At 44.4% G+C, this 24441-nt stretch overlaps 1 protein-coding gene and 1 long non-coding RNA gene across 8 annotated transcripts in view; one reads left to right on the forward strand and one right to left on the reverse strand.

The window, feature by feature from the left end:
• Positions 1 to 34: 34 nt before the first annotated feature.
• CHD5 (chromodomain helicase DNA binding protein 5) overlaps positions 35 to 24441 on the reverse strand; it is a 401420-nt gene continuing 377013 nt past the window's right edge. For 6 of the 7 annotated variants that reach the window (XM_068240507.1, XM_068240506.1, XM_068240505.1 and 3 more), the window contains exon 40: positions 35 to 692. In XM_068240507.1, coding sequence (XP_068096608.1) covers positions 577 to 692 — 116 coding nt within the window. In that variant the 3' untranslated portion in view covers positions 35 to 576. The remainder of the gene's footprint in view (positions 693 to 24441) is intronic. The other variant, XM_068240508.1, reaches the window with a different exon arrangement.
• Positions 16322 to 24441, forward strand: part of LOC137521368 (uncharacterized) — a 48933-nt gene continuing 40813 nt past the window's right edge. Inside the window, exon 1 of the long non-coding RNA XR_011022111.1 lies at positions 16322 to 16458. This is a non-coding gene — a long non-coding RNA (uncharacterized lncRNA). The remainder of the gene's footprint in view (positions 16459 to 24441) is intronic.

The following is a 24441-nucleotide window of genomic DNA, read 5'->3' on the forward strand; positions in this document are numbered from 1 at the left end:
TTTGCAGAGAATCCCATAAAAGAGTGAAGCGGTATCAGTGGGCAGAGTTTGTTTATTGAGAACATGAACAGACAGACAAGCACAATGGGCGGCTTTCCCCTTTTGGCAACATACAGCTACAAAAATTGTATTAGTACTCTGCAGCGGCAGGAATGGGCACAGCTGCTCAATAATTCCAGTCATGGTGATGGCTGAATAGGAATGTGTTCTGTACTACTGCCACCAGCTAATGTTATCTGAAGAGCCCAGTAAGTGCATGCAGCTTCGTCAAACAAAAAAGCCAAAAAAGATTCAACAAAGTCAAAAGGCTGCATATAAGTTGGTTCCTCGACAACAAAGCGGCTTTTCTTCGGGTAAGAAAGAGACTTTAAATATTATTGTGTCCCCCTTTTCGTAAGTATTTCAGCTTTAAACGAGACAAACTCTTCAAGTCTTCAATAAGAAAGTGCAAAAAATTTACAAGGAAATTAAATCCTTTTTGATTTTTATTTTTTTTAAAGAAGTTCATTGATGTGTGTTGTATTTTGTAGGACGCTAGAAATGTGGGTATATGGCTGTCTGAGCACGGCTTGCTTTTTAATCTTCAATAAAAATTATATCATGGGTCCTTCCTTTCCGATCCAGTGATGCTCCATCCAAGAGAGCCTCCAAAGACTTCCTGTCCGGGTAACAAGGGTGTGGCCCATTGGGAGCTGCAGATAAAACAGAGGAAATCCATAGTATTGTTTCATTACATTTCTCTCATGCAGGAAATTTAAAAGGAAATTCCACTGGGTAAGAAAAACAGTGCTTTCAGGTCATCTAGATTCATTGCAAGGATTCATGTCAAACATTATTTCAGCTCACTTGGGGCCTGGGCCCACTAACGCAGTTGTATCCGCTTCTGTCCGCTTTTCTGCATCTGTAACATTGATGTGTAAAAGCGGATACAACTGCATCAGTGGCCTCAGGCTCTTACTCTGTTTATATGTGTACATCTAATGTTTCAAACAGAGCCATATTTCAAAATGCTGGCAGGTTAGTCCAGGTGCTTTAAGTAACACCAGCTTCAGATATGAGCAGCTAACTACTACTGCAGCAAAGTGGGAGTTTCTGGACAGTAACTTGGTAACAGTGCTCCAAACAACATATTGTTGCCATGGTTGCAAAACATGACGAAAACGGTGCAATTTGATCTACTGGCAGTTTTGAAAGAAAATTTAAAAAAAATTATAACTATATATAGAATTCAGTGCTGCACAAGTGTTTTTTTCAATTTAATGTCTTTTTACAATAAAAATGGATTTTCCCTTTAAACTCCAGTCATGGTCAAAAATATAACATCTGATGTAATAATAAGCAATGGCAATTGCACAAATGTTACCTATTTTATGTCGAATGAGACTTCAATATGTGGCCATGTGGCCTAAAGCAATGTCAGTATACCTGTGATGGAGGCCGGTGCGAGCTGACTGGGTAGGAAACTTGACTCAGCATCATGATGTTTAGACTGCAAGTGGGTGGAGCATGGACACAGCTGCATAAGGACATGACAGCCTGCAGAGGTGCAGAAAATGCCTGGAGAAAATACCAGGCTACACACCTTCTAAATAGAGATGGTGAATAAGAAGCTAATAAATCCAGCTCCCATGCAAAATGAATGCAAATGGTATGCAGCTTGGAATTGATCCAGAAGAATCCTTCCGATTTGTATTGGCCCAAATTCAATCTGCAAATAATCTGCATTAAATGTGCATGCAAACCAGAATAATTAGTATGCCACTGACCATCTCCAATTATTGTCATTTATTTGGCATCTACTAATAAAGATGTTTCTGCACAGATTATAACCACAACAGTACTAGCATTATATTTATGCCTGGAGTATGAGGAAAATGTAGGCTGCCATCTTTATTGTTTTACAAAGTTCCAGTTGCCTCATCTTTGGTTTCGGTAGAGTCGCACACCTGGAACACACATGTGTGGTCAGACAGGAGTCTCTGATCTCTATATTATTATTATAATATAATAGATTATATTATTTGGCATCTACTAATAAAGATGTTTCTGCACAGATTATAACCACCACAGTACTAGCATTATATTTATGCCTGGAGTATGAGGAAAATGTAAGCTGCCATCTTTATTGTTTTACAAAGTCCTAGTTGCCTCATCTTTGGTTTCGGTAGAATCACACACCTGGAACACACATGTGCTCAGACAGGAGTCTCTGATCTCTATACTCCTGCTAAAGATACCACAGGCAGAAGACCATACAATATTTGTAAAATAATATATTCCTGCTTATACAGGCCTTGATCTTCATTTGTAGGTAAGCTAACCTTATCTCATTTACTTACTGCTATATACAATCTACACACATTGGGCACCTCTCATCCCCCGTACCAGTATACTGTACATATACCCTCTTGGTAGGCAGAGACATAGGCCCATATGCAATTCATTTTTTCACCTGAGTTATCTCCTATGAGATAATGTTCATCTTCTATTTAAAATAACTTTTCAGAATTTTACAATTGAAAAAATACCCAAAAGTCGGTGAAAAAGTACCATCAGATTGATTTTAGTATTTTCTTGCTTGCGGGTGGTTTATAGGTCATTTTATGGCAGTGTGTGAAAATATCACCTAGGAGACAACTCAGGTGAAAAAGTGAATTGCATATGGGCCATATTCACATTTTCTCCCAAGTTTTCTCCCAGGTAATATTTTTACACCTTGTTATAAAATAAAAATTTTCACCAACTGTTGGGTACTTTTTCAATTATAATATGCTTAACCACTTGATGACCCAGCCTTTACCCCCCTTAAGGACCAGCGCTGTTTTAGCTGATCTGTGCTGGGTGGGCTCTACAGCCCCCAGCACAGCTCAAACACCAGGCAGAGCGACCAGATGGCCCCCCTTTTTTCCCCACTAGGGGGATGATGTGCTGGGGGGGTCTGATCGCTCCTGCATGCTGTGGCTGGCAGGGGGGCACCTCAAAGCCCCCTCCGCCACAGGATTCCCCCTCTCCCTCTCCTCCCTCCCCCGGAGATCCGAGGCTGCACAGGAACAGATCTGTCCTGTGCAGCCTCTAACAGGCTCCTGCCTGTCATGTGACAGCGATCCCCGGCCGCTGATTGGCCGGGGATCGCTGATCTGGTACAACGCTGCTACTGTTAGCAGCGTTGTACAAATGTAAACAAAGCGGATTATTTCCGCTTGTGTTTACATTTAGCCTGCGAGCCGCGATCAGCAGCCCGCAGGCTATTCACGGAGCCCCCCGCCGTGAATTGACAGGAAGCAGCCGCTCGTGCGAGCGGCTGCTTCCTGATTAATTAGCCTGCAGCCGGCGACGCAGAACTGCGTTGCTGGTCCTGCAGCTGCCACTTTGCCGACGCGCGTTATGAGTGCTCGGTCGGCAAGTGGTTAAAAGCTATTTTTAAGCTATCTTTTCAGAAAGAGCTATCACCATCCCAAGGAGTCAGTCCACAACCCAAGTGCTGGACCGGTGTTTCCCACATGCACTGAAAGAGGTTGCTGTTTGGCAACCCTGGTTTGTGAGTACCCTTCCTTTACAATCAGTTTTTTTTTCCATTACCAGGCTTACTACACCATACTGGGCTAGTCTTCTGTGTTTTTTTCTTTTATCTGCTGCTTGATATACTGTACAACCTGAGTTCCTATGGGATAACGCACAGTATGTAGTGCCATACCAGGCAACACTTGTGGTGGAAGCATTACGTCTATGGACATCATACTGCACTGTATCAGTCGAATTACAGCCGTAGGCCATTGCGATCCTATTTTTCAGTATGTGCAACACAACATATATAGTATGAAAGGAGCCTTATACAGTTCACACCATTGTAGGGAATTATAACCTAAGCAAAACACTAACGTGTGCTTTACCAGAAGATGCTAATTTTGAAATTCATTGCAATGGATCCAGCGTGAACTTACCCTAAAAGCTGTGTACATTCATCCGAGGTGGCCAATAATGACCGTCTCTGCCGAGAACGTAGCATGTGCACAGTGGCCGCCGATGCTCCCCGACGCCTTGTCAACAATCGGTCTGGAAGTTTGTTTCGACCAAGCGAAGGCAGAGAAGCAGTGTTCTTCCCACTCACCCCACCTGCCACATGAAGTCACTCCCATTACAATCTATCCCCCTCCCCCCCACTCCGCATAGCAACAGAAGAATTACGTGTCTGTGCACCGTTGGCCCTGGAATATCTATCCCTAGCTTGTGACATGCCTTGTACATGTATATGAGGCTTTACTCTACATCCTTGTACACACACTAGGCTGTTCTTGGCTGAGGCGACTGATCTGGCTGTTTTGACTGAGAATCTAGCAAGTGTACGGGTGTCCTTCGGGGTCTACTGAGGCCACTTAATGGTCTAGAAAGCGACAATTGGCGACCAAATCCATTGTTCCTCTCCTTACTAATCCTGCTGGAAACACCCCAACATGCGCCATCTCACCAACAGAGGGCCTGAGTACAGAAACTCTTTCACATCTATATCTCTACAACTACTCATAGTTTTCAGTGAAGTCGTGCACTGTATGTAATGCTTTTTTAACCACTTCCCGACCGCCCACTACACAGGGGCGGCGGGGAAGTGGAGCCCTGCAGGACGGCCTCACCCACAGAGGCGGCAGTCCATTTAAGGGCATGGGCGGAGCGATCGCGTCATCCGTGACGCGATCCTCCGCCCGGGATCGAAGCACGGGCATTTTGTCTCCGCTCGCCGGCCACTTAGCAGAGCCGGCGAGCGGAGGAATCCGCAGGATCCACCAATCAGGGAGTATAAGGCACTTTGTTAGGTAAACAAAGTGCCTTATACGTGCTTCCTCCTCGCCTCGTGGTCTCATTGTTGCAGAGACCACCAGCGAGGAGGAACCACTTGTAAGTGACATAGCTACACAGCGATTTTTGCCCTCAGCCTCCCTGATCACCCACCCCAGCCTTCCTACCCCCCCTGATCACCCCAGCAGACCCCTGCCCATCACCCTTGCACCCCTGTAAAACCCCCACCCCCACCTGCCACTAACTAGCGACGCTGCCCCTTAGTTTAGGTCCCTAACTGCCTCCTAGTCACCCCTGATCCCCCCCCTACCTTTAGATCACCCCCACACCCCATCCCAGACTACCCCCCTGTATACTGTATACATCTGTATACAGCTACATTACCCTCTGATCCCCCTCTGATCACCTGTCTATCACCTGTCCATCAGCCCTCAGCACCCCCACCCATCAGAGCAGACCTTAACTGCCCCGCGGGGGTAACCGATCACCTGCCCAGGCCCTCGATTGCCCTCGTACCCCCCTTCTGATTACATCCCCTGCTGTTTGTTTACATCTGTCCTCCCCAGCAATCACTAACTGATCTTTGATCAGTAACCCCCTGTGTCTGCCTCTCATCAGATCAGGACTCAGTCTGCCCCGTGCAGGCTCCTGATCAACCCCCCACCCCCTCAGACCCCCCCCCCTAATCACCGTCCAAGTGCATTGTATTTGACTGTGCTGCGCTTGTATTCGATTGTGCTGCGCTTGTATTCAATTGTGGTGTAATTGTATTTGATTGTCCCGTGATCGGCTTCGATTGCCCCGTGATTGTTTGATTGCCTGAGACCCCACTTCCCGCCACACCCAACCCCACCCTCCCCCCCACCACACCCAACCCCCCCCCCCCCCACCACCTCCAACCACCACCTTCCGAGTGCATCAGATTTGCTTGTGCTGTGATTGGAGTCGATTGTGCTGTAATTGTATTTGATTGTCCCGTGATCGACTTTGATTGCCCCGTGATTGTTTGATTGCCTGAGACCCCACTTCCCGCCACACCCAATCCCACCCTCCCCCATCACCTTCCGAGTGCATCAGATTTGATTGGGCTGTGATTGGAGTCGATTGTGCTGTAATTGTATTTGATTGTCCCGTGATCGGCTTCGATTGCCCCGTGATTGTTTGATTGCCTGAGACCCCACTTCCCGCCACACCCAATCCCACCCTCCCCCATCACCTTCCGAGTGCATCAGATTTGATTGGGCTGTGATTGGAGTCGATTGTGCTGTAATTGTATTTGATTGTCCCGTGATCGGCTTCGATTGCCCCGTGATTGTTTGATTGCCTGAGACCCCACTTCCCGCCACACCCAATCCCACCCTCCCCCCATCACCTTCCGAGTGCATCAGATCTGCTTGTGCTGTGATTGGAGTCGATTGTGCTGTAATTGGATTTGATTGTCCCGTGATTGTTTGATTGCCTCTGAGACCCCACTTCCCACCAACCCCAATACCTCTCAAATACTCCCTTTTTGCTAGGTAGGTGCTCTTTTTTTCTGGGTAGTCTCGGAGGAAAACCCCATAAATTTAGCAATCCAAAATGGCAAGAAGGGGGCTTTCCGATGACGAGGTATACAGGTACATGGACCAGTCGTATGAGTTCTTTTGGGAAGAATCATCCGTCGAATCTTCCGGGTCCGATTTTGAACCTGTAGAAAGCAGTGGTTCCCTGACCGATACTGATGACGAGGCTATGGTCCCGGCTAGAGCCAGGCGTACCAGACCCCAAGTCGTTAGACCGCAGGTGGCGCAGGATCCGCCTCAAGGGCAGCAGGGTGGTGCTAGCGCTGTTGATAGTTTTCTTGGTGAGGCAGGCACCAGCAGCGCAGCATCTCCTGGACTTAGTGCCAGTGCTTCCGTAGACCCTGACGAAGTGGTGAGCGTCAGCATGGAAGTTGAAACTGGTACGGTGGCAAGTGCAGTAGTACCCCCGTCGCAGCCACCAAGAAGAAGACGGGCCCGTAGTACCCATAGACTCCCAGAGGTGCTGGCACAACCAGATTGGCAATCCCCTGATTCCGCCGCACCCGTAGTGCCCCCTTTCACCGCCCAGTCTGGAGTCCAGGTGGCGACAGCTCATCTAGGAACGGCCCTAGACTTTTTGCAGCTGTTCATCACCCAGGTTCTCTTGGACTTAATTGTGGTTGAGACCAACCGTAAAGCCACACAATTCATCACCGAGCACCCGGAGAGCATGTATGCCCAGCCTTTCGGGTGGAAACCAGTCCAAGTTTCCGACATTAAAATCTTTTTGGCCCTTATCCTTCACTTGGGACTAATGAAACAGAATGTACTGCGGTCGTATTGGTCTACGAACCCAGTAAATCATGTTCCCTTGTACCCTGCTGCCATGTCCAGGACACGATTTGAGTCCATCCTGCGCTTCCTGCACTTCAACGACGACAAAACCTGTCATGAAAAGGGCCACCCTGCTTATGACCGGCTCCACAAAATTCGGCCCCTCATAGACCACCTGTCATCAACATTTGCAGATGCTTATATCCCTGAACAGAACATCTGCGTAGACGAGTCCCTCTTACGCTTTACCGGGCGCCTTGGCATCAAACAGTACATCCCAAGCAAGCGCGCCCGGTATGGGGTGAAACTGTATAAGCTCTGTGAAAGGGCCACAGGCTATACATGTCGTTTTAGGGTCTATGAGGGAAAAGACTCAAAATTGGAGCCGGTCGGATGCCCTGACTACCTGGGGAGCAGTGGAAAGGTTGTGTGGGACTTGGTGTCACCCTTGTTCCAGAAGGGGTACCATCTTTTTGTGGACAATTATTACACAAGTGTGGCCCTCTTTCAGCACTTAAAGTTAGAAGGAATCCGAGGCTGTGGCACTGCGCGGCCTAGTCGCCAGGGCTTCCCCCAACGGCTCGTTACCACCAGACTTTTACGGGGGCAGAGGGTCGCCTTGCGTACTGAAGACCTGCTCGCGGTGAAATGGAGGGACAAGAGGGGCGTTTACTTTCTGTCCACCATTCACACAGACACGACAGTCCAAATTCAACGGGCAACTGCGGTCATTGAAAAGCCCCTTGTCGTCCACGAATATAATGTCAACATGGGAGGGGTGGACTTCAATGACCAGAGGTTAGCGCCCTATTTAGTTACCCGGAAAACAAGACGCTGGTATAAGAAAGTGTCTTTTTATCTGATTCAATTGGCAGTTTACAACAGCTTTGTTCTCTACAGTAAGGCTGGGAGAACTGGATCTTTCCTCCAATTTCAGGAAGAGATCATTATGGACATCCTGTATCCAGGAGGTGCCAGGCCCCCCCCCCCCCAGATGCAACTAGCCGACTGCATGGAAGGCATTACGCCTATCAGCTTCCGTGTGCCCCAGGTCAACGCATCAGAAGAAAACGTTGCCGTGTCTGCAGCAGGGCTGGAACAAGAAGTGACACCGTTTATTATTGTCCCCGCTGTCCTGACCAGCCTGGTCTATGCGTAGGGCCGTGTTTTGAGAGGTACCACGAGCAGGTACACTATTAGAACCTAGGGAACTCCAGACACAGGAGTAGGCACACACTCAGTGGTCTTTCGCACATTGTCGCAGGGAGAGGAGAGGTAAGCTTGAAGACCAAACGGGTAAGCATAAAAATGGGAAGAAGGATCGGTTTCCATGCTTGATATTGCTGATCTGTCCTGGGTTGGCGATATAAGACGGCATGTTTGAATTTCCCTTGAGTGTGGACACCCCCGGTTTATATGTGATTTGGGCCTATGATGATGCTTTAATGCCACACAGAGTCATCTCTATTGGCAGGCATATTGCTGTATCCTACAGGCATAATGCTGTATACTAAAGTTCTGAGGCCCAGTCACATAAGTTGGTGGCTCACCCTGAGTGCAGGGTGGCACGGGGTGTCTCTCTCCTGAGGTTATCACTGCCATTGATGTGGAGGAAGATCTGCCATTGATGTGGAGCAAGGTATGTTTGCCGTTCATTTTTCCTTTCAGCCCAGAGTGCATTACTTGTATACCCAATATAAGGAGTATAGCAGAAACTCCTAATACTGGCCATACATGTAATGATTGCAGAGACCCTAAAATGCCAGGACAGACTCCACAAATGACCCCATTTTGGAAAGAGGACACCCTAAAGTATTATGTGAGGTGCACGGTGAGTTCATAAAAGATTTTAGTTTTTGTCACAAGTTAGCAGAATTTTTTTTTTTATTTTTTTTTAACAAAGTGTCATTTTCCGTTAACTTGTGACAAAAAATAAAATTTTCAATGACCTCACCATTCCCCTCATGGAATACCTTGTTGTGTATTCTTTCCAAAATGGAGTCATTTGTGGGGTTTGTTAACTGTCCTGGCAAGTGGGCGGGGTGCTAAATTTTGAGCACCCCTGTAAAGCCTAAAGGTACTCATTGGACTCTGGACCCCTTAGCGCAGTTAGGGTGCAAAAAGGTGCCACACATGTGGTATCGCCGTACTCGGGAGAAGTAGTACAATGTGTTTTGGGGTGTATTTTTACATATACCCATGCTGGGTGGGAGAAATACCTCTGTAAATGACAATCTTTTGATTTTTTTACACACAATTGTCCATTTACAGAGTTATTTCTCCCACCCAGCATGGGTATGTGTAAAAATACACCCCAAAACACATTGTACTACTTCTCCCGAGTACGGCGATACCACATGTGTGGCACTTTTTTGCACCCTAACTGCGCTAAAGGGCCCAAAGTCCAATGAGTACCTTTAGGATTTCACAGGTCATTTTGCGGAATTTGATTTCCAGACTCCTCCTCACGGTTTAGGGCCCCTAAAATGCCAGGGCAGTATAGGAACCCCACAAATGACCCCATTTTAGAAAGAAGACACCCCAAGGTATTCCGTTAGGAGTATGGTGAGTTCATAGAAGATTTTATTTTTTGTCAAAAGTTAGCGGAAAATTGATTTGTATTGTTTTTTTCACAAAGTGTCATTTTTCCGCTAACTTGTGACAAAAAATAAAATCTTTTATGAACTCACCATACTCCTAACGGAATACCTTGGGGTGTCTTCTTTCTAAAATGGGGTCATTTGTGGGGTTCCTATACTGCCCTGGCATTTTAGGGGCCCTAAACCGTGAGGAGTAGTCTGGAAATCAAATTCCGCAAAATGACCTGTGAAAGCCTAAAGGTGCTCATTGGACTTTGGGCCCTTTAGCGCAGTTAGGGTGCAAAAAAGTGCCACACATGTGGTATTGCCGTACTCGGGAGAAGTAGTACAATGTGTTTTGGGGTGTATTTTTACACATACCCATGCTGGGTGGGAGAAATACCTCTGCAAATGACAATCTTTTGATTTTTTTACACACAATTGTCCATTTACAGAGATATTTCTCCCACCCAGCATGGGTATGTGTAAAAATTCACCCCAAAACACATTGTACTACTTCTCCCGAGTACGGTGATACCACATGTGTGGCACTTTTTTGCACCCTAACTGCGCTAAAGGGCCCAAAGTCCAATGAGCACCTTTAGGCTTTCACAGGTCATTTTGCGTAATTTGATTTCCAGACTACTCCTCACGGTTTAGGGCCCCTAAAATGCCAGGGCAGTATAGGAACCCCATAAATGACCCCATTTTAGAAAGAAGACACCCCAAGGTATTCCGTTAGGAGTATGGTGAGTTCATAGAAGATTTTATTTTTTGTCAAAAGTTAGTGGAAAATGACACTTTGTGAAAAAAACAATAAAAATCAATTTTCCGCTAACTTTTGACAAAAAATAAAATCTTCTATGAACTCGCTATGCTACTAACGGAATACATTGGGGTGTCTTCTTTCTAAAATGGGGTCATTTGTGGGGTTCCTATACTGCCCTGGCATTTTAGGGGCCTTAAACCGTGAGGAGTAGTCTGGAAATCAAATTCCGCAAAATGACCTGTGAAATCCTAAAGGTACTCATTGGACTTTGGGCCCTTTAGCGCAGTTAGGGTGCAAAAAAGTGCCACACATGTGGTATCGCCGTACTCAGGAGAAGTAGTACAATGTGTTTTGGGGTGTATTTTTACACATACCCATGCTGGGTGGGAGAAATAACTCTGTAAATGGACAATTGTGTGTAAAAAAAATTAACAAATTGTCATTTACAGAGATATTTCTCCCACCCAGCATGGGTATGTGTAAAAATACACCCCAAAACACATTATACTACTTCTCCTGAGTACGGCAATACCACATGTGTGGCACTTTTTTGCAGCCTAACTGCGCTAAGGGGTCCAAAGTCCAATGAGCACCTTTAGGCTTTACAGGGGTGCTTACAATTTAGCACCCCCCAAAATGTCAGGACAGTAAACACACCCCACAAATGACCCCATTTTGGAAAGTAGACCCTTCAAGGTATTCAGAGAGGGGCATGGTGAGTCCGTGGCAGATTTCATTTTTTTTTGGTGCAAGTTAGAAGAAATGGAAACTTTTTTTTTTTTTTTTCGTGTCACAAAGTGTCATTTTCCGCTTACTTGTGACAAAAATTAATATCTTCTATGAACTCACTATGCCTCTCAGTGAATACTTTGGGATGTCTTCTTTCCAAAATGGGGTCATTTGGGGGGTATTTATACTATCCTGGAATTCTAGCCCCTCATGAAACATGACAGGGGGTCAGAAAAGTCAGAGATGCTTGAAAATGGGAAAATTCACTTTTTGCACCATAGTTTGTAAACGCTATAACTTTTACCCAAACCAATAAATATACGCTGAATGGGTTTTTTTTTATCAAAAACATGTTTGTCCACATTTTTCGCGCTGCATGTATACAGAAATTTTACTTTATTTGAAAACTGTCAGCACAGAAAGTTAAAAAAATCATTTTTTTGCCAAAATTCATGTCTTTTTTGCTGAATATAATAAAAAGTAAAAATCGCAGGAGCAATTAAATAGCACCAAAAGAAAGCTTTATTAGTGACAAGAAAAGGAGCCAAAATTCATTTAGGTGGTAGGTTGTATGAGCGAGCAATAAACCGTGAAAGCTGCAGTGGTCTGAATGGAAAAAAAGTGGCCGGTCCTTAAGGGGTAGAAAGCCCTAGGTCCTCAAGTGGTTAATGTGCTGCGTTGCTCAAGAATGTGCCTTGAAGGGAATGCATAGTGATTTCTTTTCACTGTTATTTTATTTATTAGGGTTTGTACTAAAAATATATTTTTATTTCTTTTAAACGGGAAAATGTTATATATTTGAACTTATTTTGTTTTTACTTTATGGAGTTCCATCTCCTGGTGTGACTACCAGGTTTTTTGTACCAAGAAAACATTCTTATTTTACTGCCTTTTAGCTCTAGACCCTGAACAAGCATGCAGCAGATCGGGTGTTTCTGACATTTTTGGCAGATCTGACAAGATTAGCTGCATGATTGTTTTTGGTGTGATTCACAGGCAGATAGCTCAGCAGGGCTGCCAGGCAACTGGTATTGCTTAAAAGGAAATCAACATGGCAACTTCCACATACCTCTCACTGCAGTTATCCTTAAATTAGCACTTACCAGGTCATAACATTTGGGATCTGTAACAGATTCTTCCTGTGAATGCTGCATGCATCTGCAATCATGCCACCATTCATTTATACACCTCTCAGCAACCCTGAGCATGATGTGATATAACTGGTAAGCAGGGGTGGCCCTGGTGGAAGCAGACTGAAGTATGTGATTCAGGGCAACAGACTCTAGGAAGCAGCATCAGCTCTACACTCAGGTGACCTTTTTCAGTCTCCTTCTCTGCTCGGCTGCTTCTGCCTGACTCACCGAGCACAGAGCTTGCCTGATGTGAGTTTGTGTGCGCTGGCACGCCCCTTAATTAAATATGCACTGCTCTTTGCTAGCCTCCTCTCTATGTGCTGTTCTGCCCTCTGTTCTTCCTGCTGTGTAAGATTACCAGGAAACCAGAGCAGACATTGTTTTAAATTATCTAGGTTTGTCTAGATAATTCTATAAATAGACGGTACTATCACCCTAATTTGATATTAATAAATGTATACCTTTTCACTAGCTCAGAGCTCCCCATACATTGTTTTTTCTTGTCTAGATAATTGCTGAGATAATAAACCACTGGCACAGTCCACCAGATAATGCATTACTTGCATCCTAAATCATTTAATTTGTGTATAGGATTTTTTTCCTGGCTATTAAAGGGTGCTCGATATAGCCAAGCCTCACCCTAAGACCCCCCCTTGTTGGTGACTAATCTTACCCCCCCCCCACTCCCCTTGGTGGTACCTAACTTTAAACCCCTGGTGGTGCCTATCCCTAAGACCCCCCCCCTCCCCTCGGTGGTGCCTAACCATAAGACCCCCCCTTGGTGGTGCCTAACCCTAAGACCCCCCCTTGCGATGCCTAACCCGCCCTGGTGGTGCCTAACCCTAATCCCCCGTGGTGGTGCCCAATCTTTGTCGCATTTCATGTCAAACATATATGTTATTTTGAACTGATGTAACCGAAGTAACTGATATAACCAAATGACCTGATATAACTGAATTTAGTCACCAGCTGATATAACTAATCTTGTAGCCACATTTATATAGCCCAAAAAAATCTTGGCTATATCCAGCATCCTTTTATAACCTAAACAAAAATCTCGGCTATATCCAGTGCCCTTTTATAGCCCAAAAAAAAATCTCGGCTATAAAAGAGAGCCCTTTTATAGCCAACAAAATCTTGGGCGCCCTTTTCACCACCTTATGGCCGAGATTTGCAGCACATAACATTGAAGGCTATGAAGGCACCCTTTTTGCACAGATGGTTCACGCCTTTTTCCAATGATACCATACCGGTATTTTCACCAATGTGAATACACTGGACCTCACTGAGGGTGCCTGCATGTGAAGGAAATCACACAATTGTGGTGCCTGCATGAGAAGGAAATCACACAATTGTGGTGCCTGCATGAGAAGGAAATCACACAGTTGTTACTTTCAGAAAACCCCACTGGGCCTGATCCAATTCACATTTTTCCTACATTTTCTCCTAGGTGATATTTTTTACATCTTACAAATAAAATGCCTTTTAAGGCACCAGCAAGAAAGAAAATACTCAGAATAATTACGACAGTAATTTTCACCTACTTTTTGGTACTTTTTCAATTGCAGAGAGCCGAGAAGTTATTTTAAACAAAAGATGAAAAATAGGAGGAAAAGTGTATTGGATCGGGCCCATTGTGTCAGTATGGTAGGTGAGATCTATCTCATTATCTAGACGTAGACTTTTTTTTTTTTTTTTAATTCAGTCCAGGTTTGTTGAATAACTTTTAGATACCCGCCAGAGATCAGCAAATAAGGCCCATGATGTACATTTTAGAAAAAAGTTCTGTATTTCCCCTTTTATTCCTCTCTGTACATTACAATGGCATGATATCCTTTTATACTCAGAAGAGTTTAAAATGAAAGCTCGGGACTTTGATGAAAATGAGTTTCACAGAGAAACTTTCTTTTTTTTGGTGTCAGGAAAACATTACTCATTCAGTAGATGGTTGTTATTCAACCCTGTCAAAATCAGGTAAAGGCAAAGCGTGCGGAGTATTGTGCCCACTGACCTCAGAGAACCTTCTTGTAAGGTCAGGCAAACAAGGCACTTGTGGAGCACCTCAGCCTGGTTGCTGCAGCATAAGATAAGGCTAGTCAGAATGGACTTCTCACATGATGCTTTAAATCAGGGGTCTCAAACTCAATTTACCCGGGGGCCGCAGGAGGCAAAGTCAGGATGAGGCTGGGCCGCATAAGGGAGTTCACGTGTCCCCGCCGCAAAACGAGGGCTGCAGAGCCCCCAAATCGCCCCGGGGGCAATCCGCCGGCATTTCCTGGAAGGGGCAGAGCTTTCAGCTTCAGCTCTGCCCCTCCTGACGTCAATCGCGGCGGATCGCCGCCTCTGCCCGCCCACTCTAAACATAAAAAAAAAAATTGGGAAAATAGGAAAAAATGCCCGGAATCTTCATACAGCCATATTACGGCTGTATAGCGATCCCTGGCCAAAGCGCTGCGGCTGCGTATGGACCCCCTGGAAACTCTGTCAGGAAATGTATTGCTCTTTCTTTTGATACATGTAAAATTACACTACCGTTAGGCTTGCTACTAAAAGTGACATTTACCGCATTTAAAAGTATACTATTTTCCTTCGAAACTTTAAAATCGATTTTCTCAAGAACTATAAGGTCTTTTTGAAAAATTGTTTTTTCCTCTTATTTCTAATGATCTCCTTAACATATCCTGCAAATTTAGGGTTTCTAGCATTTAAGGTGGATTTGCTATTAACCATTAAAGTCGGCGGGTTTTTAAATGTGTATTTTTTTCCTTTGCAACTTTAAAATCGATTTTCTCAAAAACTATAAGGCCGATTTGAAAAATTTTTTTTTCCTCTTGTAGCCACTGGGGGCCCCTACAAGCTCTGGGGCCCTGGGGCCACAAAATATTGTATCGCGGGCCGCAAATGGCCCGCGGGCCGCGAGTTTGAGACCCCTGCTTTAAATGGAACCTACCCTATTTACTTTATTTGTATTATTTATTGTGTTTAGCACTAATTTATTATTTTTTAAAATAAGTACAAACATCTGAAATTCTATAAATCAACATGTTGCATTTTGCATGTTTTCAAGGTCTTCTTGCACCTCCACCAGCGTTGTTTTCTGAGCAGAAGTGTTGCTTAACTGTTGCAGTAACCAATTCTCTAGGAATTAGGCCATATTGTTCACTACATACCTTTACATTACGCTAAAGATAAAAAAAAAAAGAACTTTCTTGGATTTACAAATCTTGCCAGTCAAACCAGCAAATGGAGCTCTAAACAAACAACTAATTTTCACTAGTTACATTTATCATTTTCCTGAATAAAAAAACAAAACAGTTTTTACCGCTATACCTAAAATATGCACAAGACCATTAAAAAGAAAAACCCCATACATTCTATTTAACAGATTATAGAACACTTCCAGTTGCCGACATACAGCACAGGCCGGCGGGCCCTTGACTGCTCATCTCAGACATAACCAGCCCAGATCATCTGAACAAGAGCAGATATAATGCCTATGCTTTGGGCTACGGATTGGTAGATAAACACTAGACAACAATATTGGGCTGTAATAATGGGTTGTAGGTTTCCATGAACTCTTTGCGTGTTCTGGCTGTGGGCTGCAGCCAGATGCACACAAGGTTCAGGTGTTGTACTGACCCTTGTATTTATCCCTTCATGTACCTTTTATATTAACAACTGATACCTAAAGCAGCTGTATGAAAAAAATATTTGTGTGACATGATGTCTTCACCTAGAAGTTTGATCATTTCTTCAATAATTAGAGGCCTCTGATTTTCCAGAGGTTTCCCAGATTTCACTCTAGCACAGGGTTCCTCTTCATTTTGTGGCCATGCTCCAGCTCATCCAGACTGGGCATGAACAACTAAGGTCTGCACATGCCCAGTAGAACAAAGCCACTTATTTACCTCCTTTTTCCTCATTGCACAAACGCGTTGTTCTTGTAGGCATGCGGTGGCCTTTCTAGCGCTCGCCCAGTCCAGATGCAACTGTTCACAGTGGGAGCACAGCCCCAAGGAACCGAGACAACAAACTTTTGTTGAACAGGTTTAGAGGGAACCTAAGCTGGAATTGTGGGCTGCAGGAGGATCCAGGAAGCCTCTGGACAATATACTACTGAGGTAAGGATCTCTTTTTTTTTTTTTTTTAATTTCAGGTATGCTTAAGGGCTCGTTTCCACTGTAGTGTTGCGAATTTGCATGCGTATGGAATGTATACAGGCATGCGAATTCGCATGCGTATTTTCATGCGAATTCGCATAAAAAACCGCATGCTAATATGCATGCGATTTCCCTATTAAATACATTATATGCGATTCGCATGCGTTTCGCATGCATTCCACTCTCAGGCGAATTCGTTGGCTCTTTTGTGCGTTTTTTCACCGCTCAAAAAAAACGCACATCACCAACGCAACAGTGGAAACAGGCCCATCCACTTGCATACCATGTGCGAATCCGCAGCGCGATAGTGGAAACGAGCCCTCAATCTTTGCCCAGTGCCAACTTGTTTAGTCCATGTCTGTCACTTTCTAGAAATTGACTAATTTTAGCATGCTGGGTGACATCTGTTGCAATCAGGAATACCTGATGACTTCGGATTTTAGCTTTTTATCTACAAAATGATCAAACAATGATTGAGCCGCCCCCCCCCCCCCCTTTATAACAACTTTAAGTAACTTGAACTCTGACACTTGCAAAACAGTCACAATAGCAGAATTACTTCATGGGTGCTGCCAGACAGCAGATTAGAATTGCTGAACTAGAAAGTACTCTTATGTGTATGGAATAATGATGTATTATTTATTAATTTGGTTAAAATGATACATTTCACAAATGAAATTGTGACATTTATATAGTTTGCTATTTGTCTAATATCTTTGTAAGAAAATGAAACTGCCTAGTTAGATTCTGAGGACTTGGTCCTTGTAATATCAGAAATGACATTGGCTCATTGCCACAGATTACAGAAATTAACTGGGAGTAAGGGAGCACTGAGCAATATAATGACATTTTTATTGGCATTAGGCTAGATACATTCTAAACAGTTACAGAGAATAGATGATGCTGCAGCTACTGCTGTACTGCTGCAGAGTAGGCTGGATCATGAAAAGAGGTAGATTAGCATTTTCCAGTCTCCTATCAGCGTTTAATGATCTGAGTAGATGCACCCAGACCTTGAGTTTATCTCAGCACTGAAAACTTGCACTGGTCAGGCAGTGGAAACGATGAATCATTTAGTATCTCAAATCATATACATTGCACTTACAGCCCATATTCCTCTATTCTTAAGGTTCTGTCAATATGAATAATTTAAGATGCAGAATCAATATTGATTGCGATATGCACAAACATCCTTTAAAGCAGCTGAAAATGTCACTTTGCCTTTATTTATGTTAACTTAAAGTACACATTCACCTGTTTTTATTTTTTACATTCATCTGTAATGTATTTACTGTCTATTCTTAAAGTGTAACTCCGATAAAACTTGACCATTCTCCACAGGCTTTGTTTAAAAAAAAAATGTCTGGCTTAAAGGGATACTGTAGGGGGGTTGGGGGAAAATGAGTTGAACTTACCTGGGGCTTCTATTGGCCCATCGCAGACATCCTGTGCCCGCACAGCCTCTCCCCGATGCTCTGGCCCCACCTCCAGTTCACTTCTGGAATTTCAGACTTTAAAGTCTGAAAACCACTGCGTCTGCGTTGCCGTGTCCTCGCTCCCGCTGATGTCACCAGGAGCATATTGCACAGGCCCAGTATGGTCTGTGCCTGCGCAGTATGCTCCTGGTGACATCAGCAGGAGCGAGGGCACGGCAACGCAGGCACAGTGGTTTTCAGACTTTAAAGTCTGAAATTCCAGAGGTGACCCGGAGGCGGGGCCGGAGCATCGGTGAGTGGCTGCGTGGGCACAGGATGTCTGCGGGGGACCATTAGAAGCCACGGGTAAGTTCAACTAATTTTCCCCCGACCCCCCTACAGTATCCCTTTAAGTACCAATTCATTTTTATAGTAAAATGCTGTGTATTTTTGACCCCCTACCACTTGTCAAATTCTGTGACTATGCCTGCACACAGCCAAAGAACATAATGGCTGCTGTAATCACATCAACATGAACCCATAATGTAGACATGGAGGAGGTCACTGCAGCCTCAATTAACAGGCATGATAGGTATACTGGCTAGAAGCAATATAAGCAGCTCTGTGGTTGTTTTTTGCTGTGTAGGTTGCTTTTATTTGGGGGGGGGGGGGCTCTTTTGTATGCTTCCCCTCCTGCGTGTGGAATTGGAAGTGCATTTTTTGCATGCATGAAGATTTACGTTAATTTGGTCTCAAACCAGCAGGATTCACCTGCTGGTTTGATAGGCAAGCCTTGTAAGTTCAAGGTCCCGTTTTAATGCTGTGTAGTAAAAATCAGGTTCACTGCCTGCCAATACTGCCTAGCTATCGCCCAATAAAAGCCCGTGCACACACACACGCTAGATAGATGTCGCCCGACAGGCCTCGGAACCTGATCTGGCGACATTGCAGAGGCTGTACAGATGCATAGTTAGCCTGCAGGCTAACAATGCATTCTGTTACAATGTGGGGAGGCGGGCCTCAACCGACTTGAATCTAGCATGTGTACAGGCTTTTAGATTGGAGCCTTATTATAATGTTAGACAGTAAACCAACAATCTCTTCTGCTCAGAAAAGTTACTAATGGAACCAGCAAATGGTATTAAAAAATGTGATGTTCCTAACAAAATGCAGATTTATTTTAAACTTTTTATATTTTGATGTTTTTAATGAATAAATAACATTACTATGTTAAAAATTTAAAAAAAATTTAAACACAAATGTAAATGAAAAACACAGTTCAAGCACGTGGTAGGCAGTTATGACTATGATGTAAGGATGAATGTACAATCTAAAATGTAACTATTCTCCTGTACAAAATCATGTCATCATACAGGGGCAAATCCAGGATTTCCAAGGGGGAGATTCCTGAAAGCCGCGTGTGGGCGTGGCCAAAACATGGTGTGGGTGGAGCCAAATACTAGCAGTTTCTAGGCTAAATTGCACCCAGGGTGGGGGCCCCCAATGTGGAGACAGGTATAGGTGCCCGCAGTATAGGTAGCCAGCTATAGGTCCCCCCCCCCCCAGTATAGGTAGCCCATATAGTTGCCCCCAGTATAGATTAGATAGGTATATGTCCGCAGTATAGATTAGACAGGTATATGCACCCAGTATAGGTTAGATAGGTATATGTCTCCAATATAGATTAGATAGGTATATGTCCCCCAGTATAGGTTAGATAGGTATATGTCCCCCAGTATAGGTTAGATAGGTATATGTCCCCCAGTATAGCTTAGATTGGTATATGCCTCCTGTATAGATTAGATAGGTCTATGCCTCCAGTATAAATTAGATAGGTAGGTGCCCCAGTATAGGTTAGATAGGTATATGTCCCCAGTATAGGTTAGATAAGTATATGTCCCCCAGTATAGGTTAGATAGGTATATGCCCTCAGTATAGGTTAGATAGGTATATGTCCCCCAGTATAGATTAGATAGGTCTATGCCTCCAGTATAGATTAGATAGGTAGGTTCCCCAGTATAGGTTAGATAGGTATATGTCCCCAGTATAGATTAGATAGGTATATGTCCCCCAGTATAGGTTAGATAGGTATATGCCTCCAGTATAGATTAGATAGGTCTATGCCTCCAGTATAGATTAGATAGGTAGGCGCCCCAGTATAGGTTAGATAGGTATATGTCCCCAGTATAGGTTAGATAGGTATATGCCCTCAGTATAGGTTAGATAGGTATATGTCCCCCAGTATAGATTAGATAGGTCTATGCCTCCAGTATAGATTAGATAGGTAGGTTCCCCAGTATAGGTTAGATAGGTATATGTCCCCAGTATAGATTAGATAGGTATATGTCCCCCAGTATAGGTTAGATAGGTATATGCCTCCAGTATAGATTAGATAGGTCTATGCCTCCAGTATAGATTAGATAGGTAGGCGCCCCAGTATAGGTTAGATAGGTATATGTCCCCCAGTATAGGTTAGATAGGTATATGCCCTCAGTATATTATTATTATTATTTATTGTATTTATAAAGCGCCAACATATTACGCAGCGCTGCCAACATATTACGCAGTATAGGTTAGATAGGTATATGTCCCCCAGTATAGATTAGATAGGTCTATGCCTCCAGTATAGATTAGATAGGTAGGTGCCCCAGTATAGGTTAGATAGGTATATGTCCCCAGTATAGATTAGATAGGTATATGTCCCCCAGTATAGGTTAGATAGGTATATGCCCTCAGTATAGGTTAGATAGGTATATGTCCCCCAGTATAAGTTAGATAGGTATATGTCCCCCAGTATAAGTTAGATAGGTATATGTCCCCCAGTATAAGTTAGATAGGTATATGTCCCCCGGTATAGATTAGATAGGTATATGTCCCCCAGTATAAGTTAGATAGGTATATGTCCCCCAGTATAAGTTAGATAGGTATATGTCCCCCAGTATAGATTAGATAGGTATATGTCCCCCAGTATAAGTTAGATAGGTATATGTCCCCCAGTATAAGTTAGATAGATATATGTCCCCCAGTATAAGTTAGATAGGTATATGTCCCCCAGTATAAGTTAGATAGGTATATGTCCCCCAGTATAAGTTAGATAGGTATATGTCCCCCAGTATAGATTAGATAGGTATATGCCCCAGTATAAGTTAGTTAGGCGGGGGGGAGCGGGGAGAGCTGCGGGGAGAGAGTCTATGCCTCCAGTATAGATTAGATAATCCAATAATCCAAACATTTGTATAGCGCTTTTCTCCTGTCGGACTCAAAGCGCTCAAGAGCTGCAGCCACTGGGACGCGCTCAAGAGGCCACCCTGCAGTGTTAGGGAGTCTTGCCTTGGACTCCTTACTGAATAGGTACTTGACCTAGCCAGGATTCGAACCCTGGTCTCCCATGTCAAAGGCAGAGCCCTTAACCAGTACTCTATCCAGCCAGTACTAAATAGAGGAGTTTCCACTTACCTGTCTTCATCCTGCACGCAGCTTCTATCTTCAGCCTCTCCCGGCGCGCGTCGCATCGTAAAGAGCTCCTCCTATGATGACATGCGGTACGTCATCACAGGGGGCGCTGTTACCATAGCGACAGACGCCGGCCGGAACAGGAAGTACATAGAGGCTGCGCAGGATCCTGGCACTGTAAGTGGAAGTTTTCTCTCTCCCCGCAGTGTGAGGCCCGTACGCCCGCCGCCACCCGCCAGCAGCAAGCAAGGCCCCCCCCCCGCAGCATAAGGCCTGCTCATGAGACCCTCGCCGCACACATCCCACTTCCGGTCTCGGTGCAGGGGGGTGTTCCAGACACCCGGAACACCCCCTCCGTGCACCAGTGTCATACTAGCATACAGTGGCGTAGCTAAGGAGCTATGGGCCCCGATGCAAGGTTTACATTGGGGCCCCCCAAGCACTATATACATAACAATTGATATGGCGCACCAAAACCTGCCAAAGACAACCACAGTGTCAGAAGTGCAAGTAGGGGATGGGGAACAGTTTGTTAATGATTACTACTAATAAAAGCATCTATAGAAGTGATTATTACCAGCACAGGACCAATAGAGAGCTAATTCTGTGGTTGAGAGTGGGCCCCATGAGGCCCGTCTGGCCCAAGGGCCCCGATGCGGTCGCTACCTCTGCACCCCCTATTGCTACGCCACTGCTAGCATATGTTCTTGAAGTATCAATTGTGCTCAATGTGATATGTATTTTTGCTAGTGCCTCATGGACATAATGGTGTCTACAAGGTGCTCAGTGAGAGCTCAGACACCCTCGGTATATAGTAATATTACCTATCAAACAAAAATATTCATTTGTATCCCATTAACCACAAATAATACTTCATCCTGTAAAACACAATAAGCAAGCATAAGAGATAGTTAATCAATCCTGTAAACATTTTTAGAGAACACTTTGGCTGATTCATCCAGATTGGTTCAAAGAAAACTGGAGCAAAACACTTGCGGGTGTCCGCAGCAACCAATCCGACTCCAGCAGTCAAAGGAAACCAGGATTCTGACTGGTTGCTCTGGACATCTTCATTTACTTTTGCCCGTTTTCTTTGCACTTGACTTAATAAACCAGCCCCATAGTTTACTGCCCTATGATATCCCATCTGTCAGAAAGGTGGATTTGACCCTTTAGAGAATCTATTCATAACACAGCTTAGTACTCATTAAATGCATGGCTAGTTAGGCACACATTATGGAGCATATGATTGGGCAGTAGTGTCTGATCAGCATGCTGGAAGCCAATGTACCATACAATTAACAACTGTAAGCACAAATAATGGGTGGCTCTTTTTTTTTTTTTTAAAGTGCACCTGTTGTTTTGTAGTTTTGGAGGAGGAGGAGGAAAACTCCATGTTTACAACATAGGGCAACCTCATTAAAGCAAACCTGAGTACAGCACGAAAAATGCACACTCACAGGGTCCTGCTGGAGCAAAATACAGGCTAGAGTACATATAGTAGATATAAACCATTCACTAACACACTAAGCCCCCAATCACACTAGACTAAACGGGTAGTCTTATGGGGAAGGACTACTTCTCATCCTGTGTTATGTGTGTAACATTAATAATTTACTGTACAATGTGATATGTTGGTGCTTTATAAATAAAACTTAACAATTAGGCTATAAATGATAATAAAGCTCAGCCCAACATTTTAAATTTGTTTTGGACAGAGTGGAAAGGGATTTGTCATTATATAATGTAGACTTGCAAAGACAACAGGGTTTTTGTCAGGCTTTTATGGCTGTGCCTCATTTCCAGTCCTGCTGACACCTGATGAAGGCAGGGCGACACCCGAAAAACATGTAGTGTGTGCTGACATTGCCAATAAACAGAATGCAAGTTCTAGCCTGCAGTGTGCCTCTTTCTGCATATTTGGAGTTACACGTTGTGGTGAAGGAGTGCACTGGCATCAAGCTATCCTGAGATGGATAGAGCTAGCGGGAGCTCACAACCTACATTGGATTTAACTGCTGACACATTAGACAAGTCAGGGGAATTTGTACCATTGCTAATATCTCAACAGGGGTTCTAAGCTATCCTCTTGCTACTCACAGCAAACAAAATGTTTTGTGAGAGGATGGACTACACAAAACCAGTAAGGCGAGTGTGAGGTGAAGGTAAAGGCCAAGCCCAACCCTCCAGAGAAAAAGAAAAAAGTTTATAAAACTTCAGCAAATATATGTGTAAGTACTAACTGTATGGATGTCCAGTTTTACCTGTTGTCAATCTTTTAGTGTGTTTGGTTTCCTCAGCACCTTCCATTTAAGGTCAGGTTTGTGACTCCTTTACTCTTCAAGCTGTGCATAATGTACTTTGCACCAGGGCTGGCACTACCATAGGGGGAACCTGGGCAATTGCCACAGGGCCATGAGCCAACTGCTGTGTTCCCCTTTCTCCAGGTCTTTCCCCATCTTTGTTGTAGTCCGTGGGGCCTCTGCAAAGTTTCTGGCAGTGTTGCAACTTACCTATTCCGGCTGGCCCTCTTCCTTGTGGGCCCATGCGGTCCCATCTTCATTCCCGTTGGCCACATCTTCTTAGTGTTTCGTTGGCATATTGCATAATAACAGGTGCTGGGTCATGGAGGAGAAGCACCCCTGCAAGGATGAAGATGGGAATGGAGCCATGGACTAATGGAGGCACGCACCAGCCGAGACCTAAATTTCCAGTGTAGGGGGGAGGGTCCAACAGCCAGCTCAAGGGCCGGGGGGGGGGGGTTGGGGGGGAGTTGCAGAAATAAAGGGGCCCTTAATGCTGCTTTGGGGACAGGGGAACTTGTGCCCAGGGGCTCCATTGTAACTAGAACTGGCCTTGCTTTACTTGCTAATGCAATATGAACACTTCAGGAAGAGTGCAGGAAACTGAAACAAAACTCTTCTGCTCTCGCTTACTTAGAAGAACATTTTGAAACAGTTTAATATTTCTACCTTTTTTTCCGATGACCTCACAGGTGAAAATATTATACAAAGTTGCTGTTTAAATCATGAAGAGGATAGAACCAATGTTTCTGGCCTCCCCCACCTAGTATTGG

The sequence above is a fragment of the Hyperolius riggenbachi genome, chromosome 6 (genome assembly GCF_040937935.1).
Source record: "Hyperolius riggenbachi isolate aHypRig1 chromosome 6, aHypRig1.pri, whole genome shotgun sequence".
Classification (NCBI taxonomy): domain Eukaryota; kingdom Metazoa; phylum Chordata; class Amphibia; order Anura; family Hyperoliidae; genus Hyperolius; species Hyperolius riggenbachi.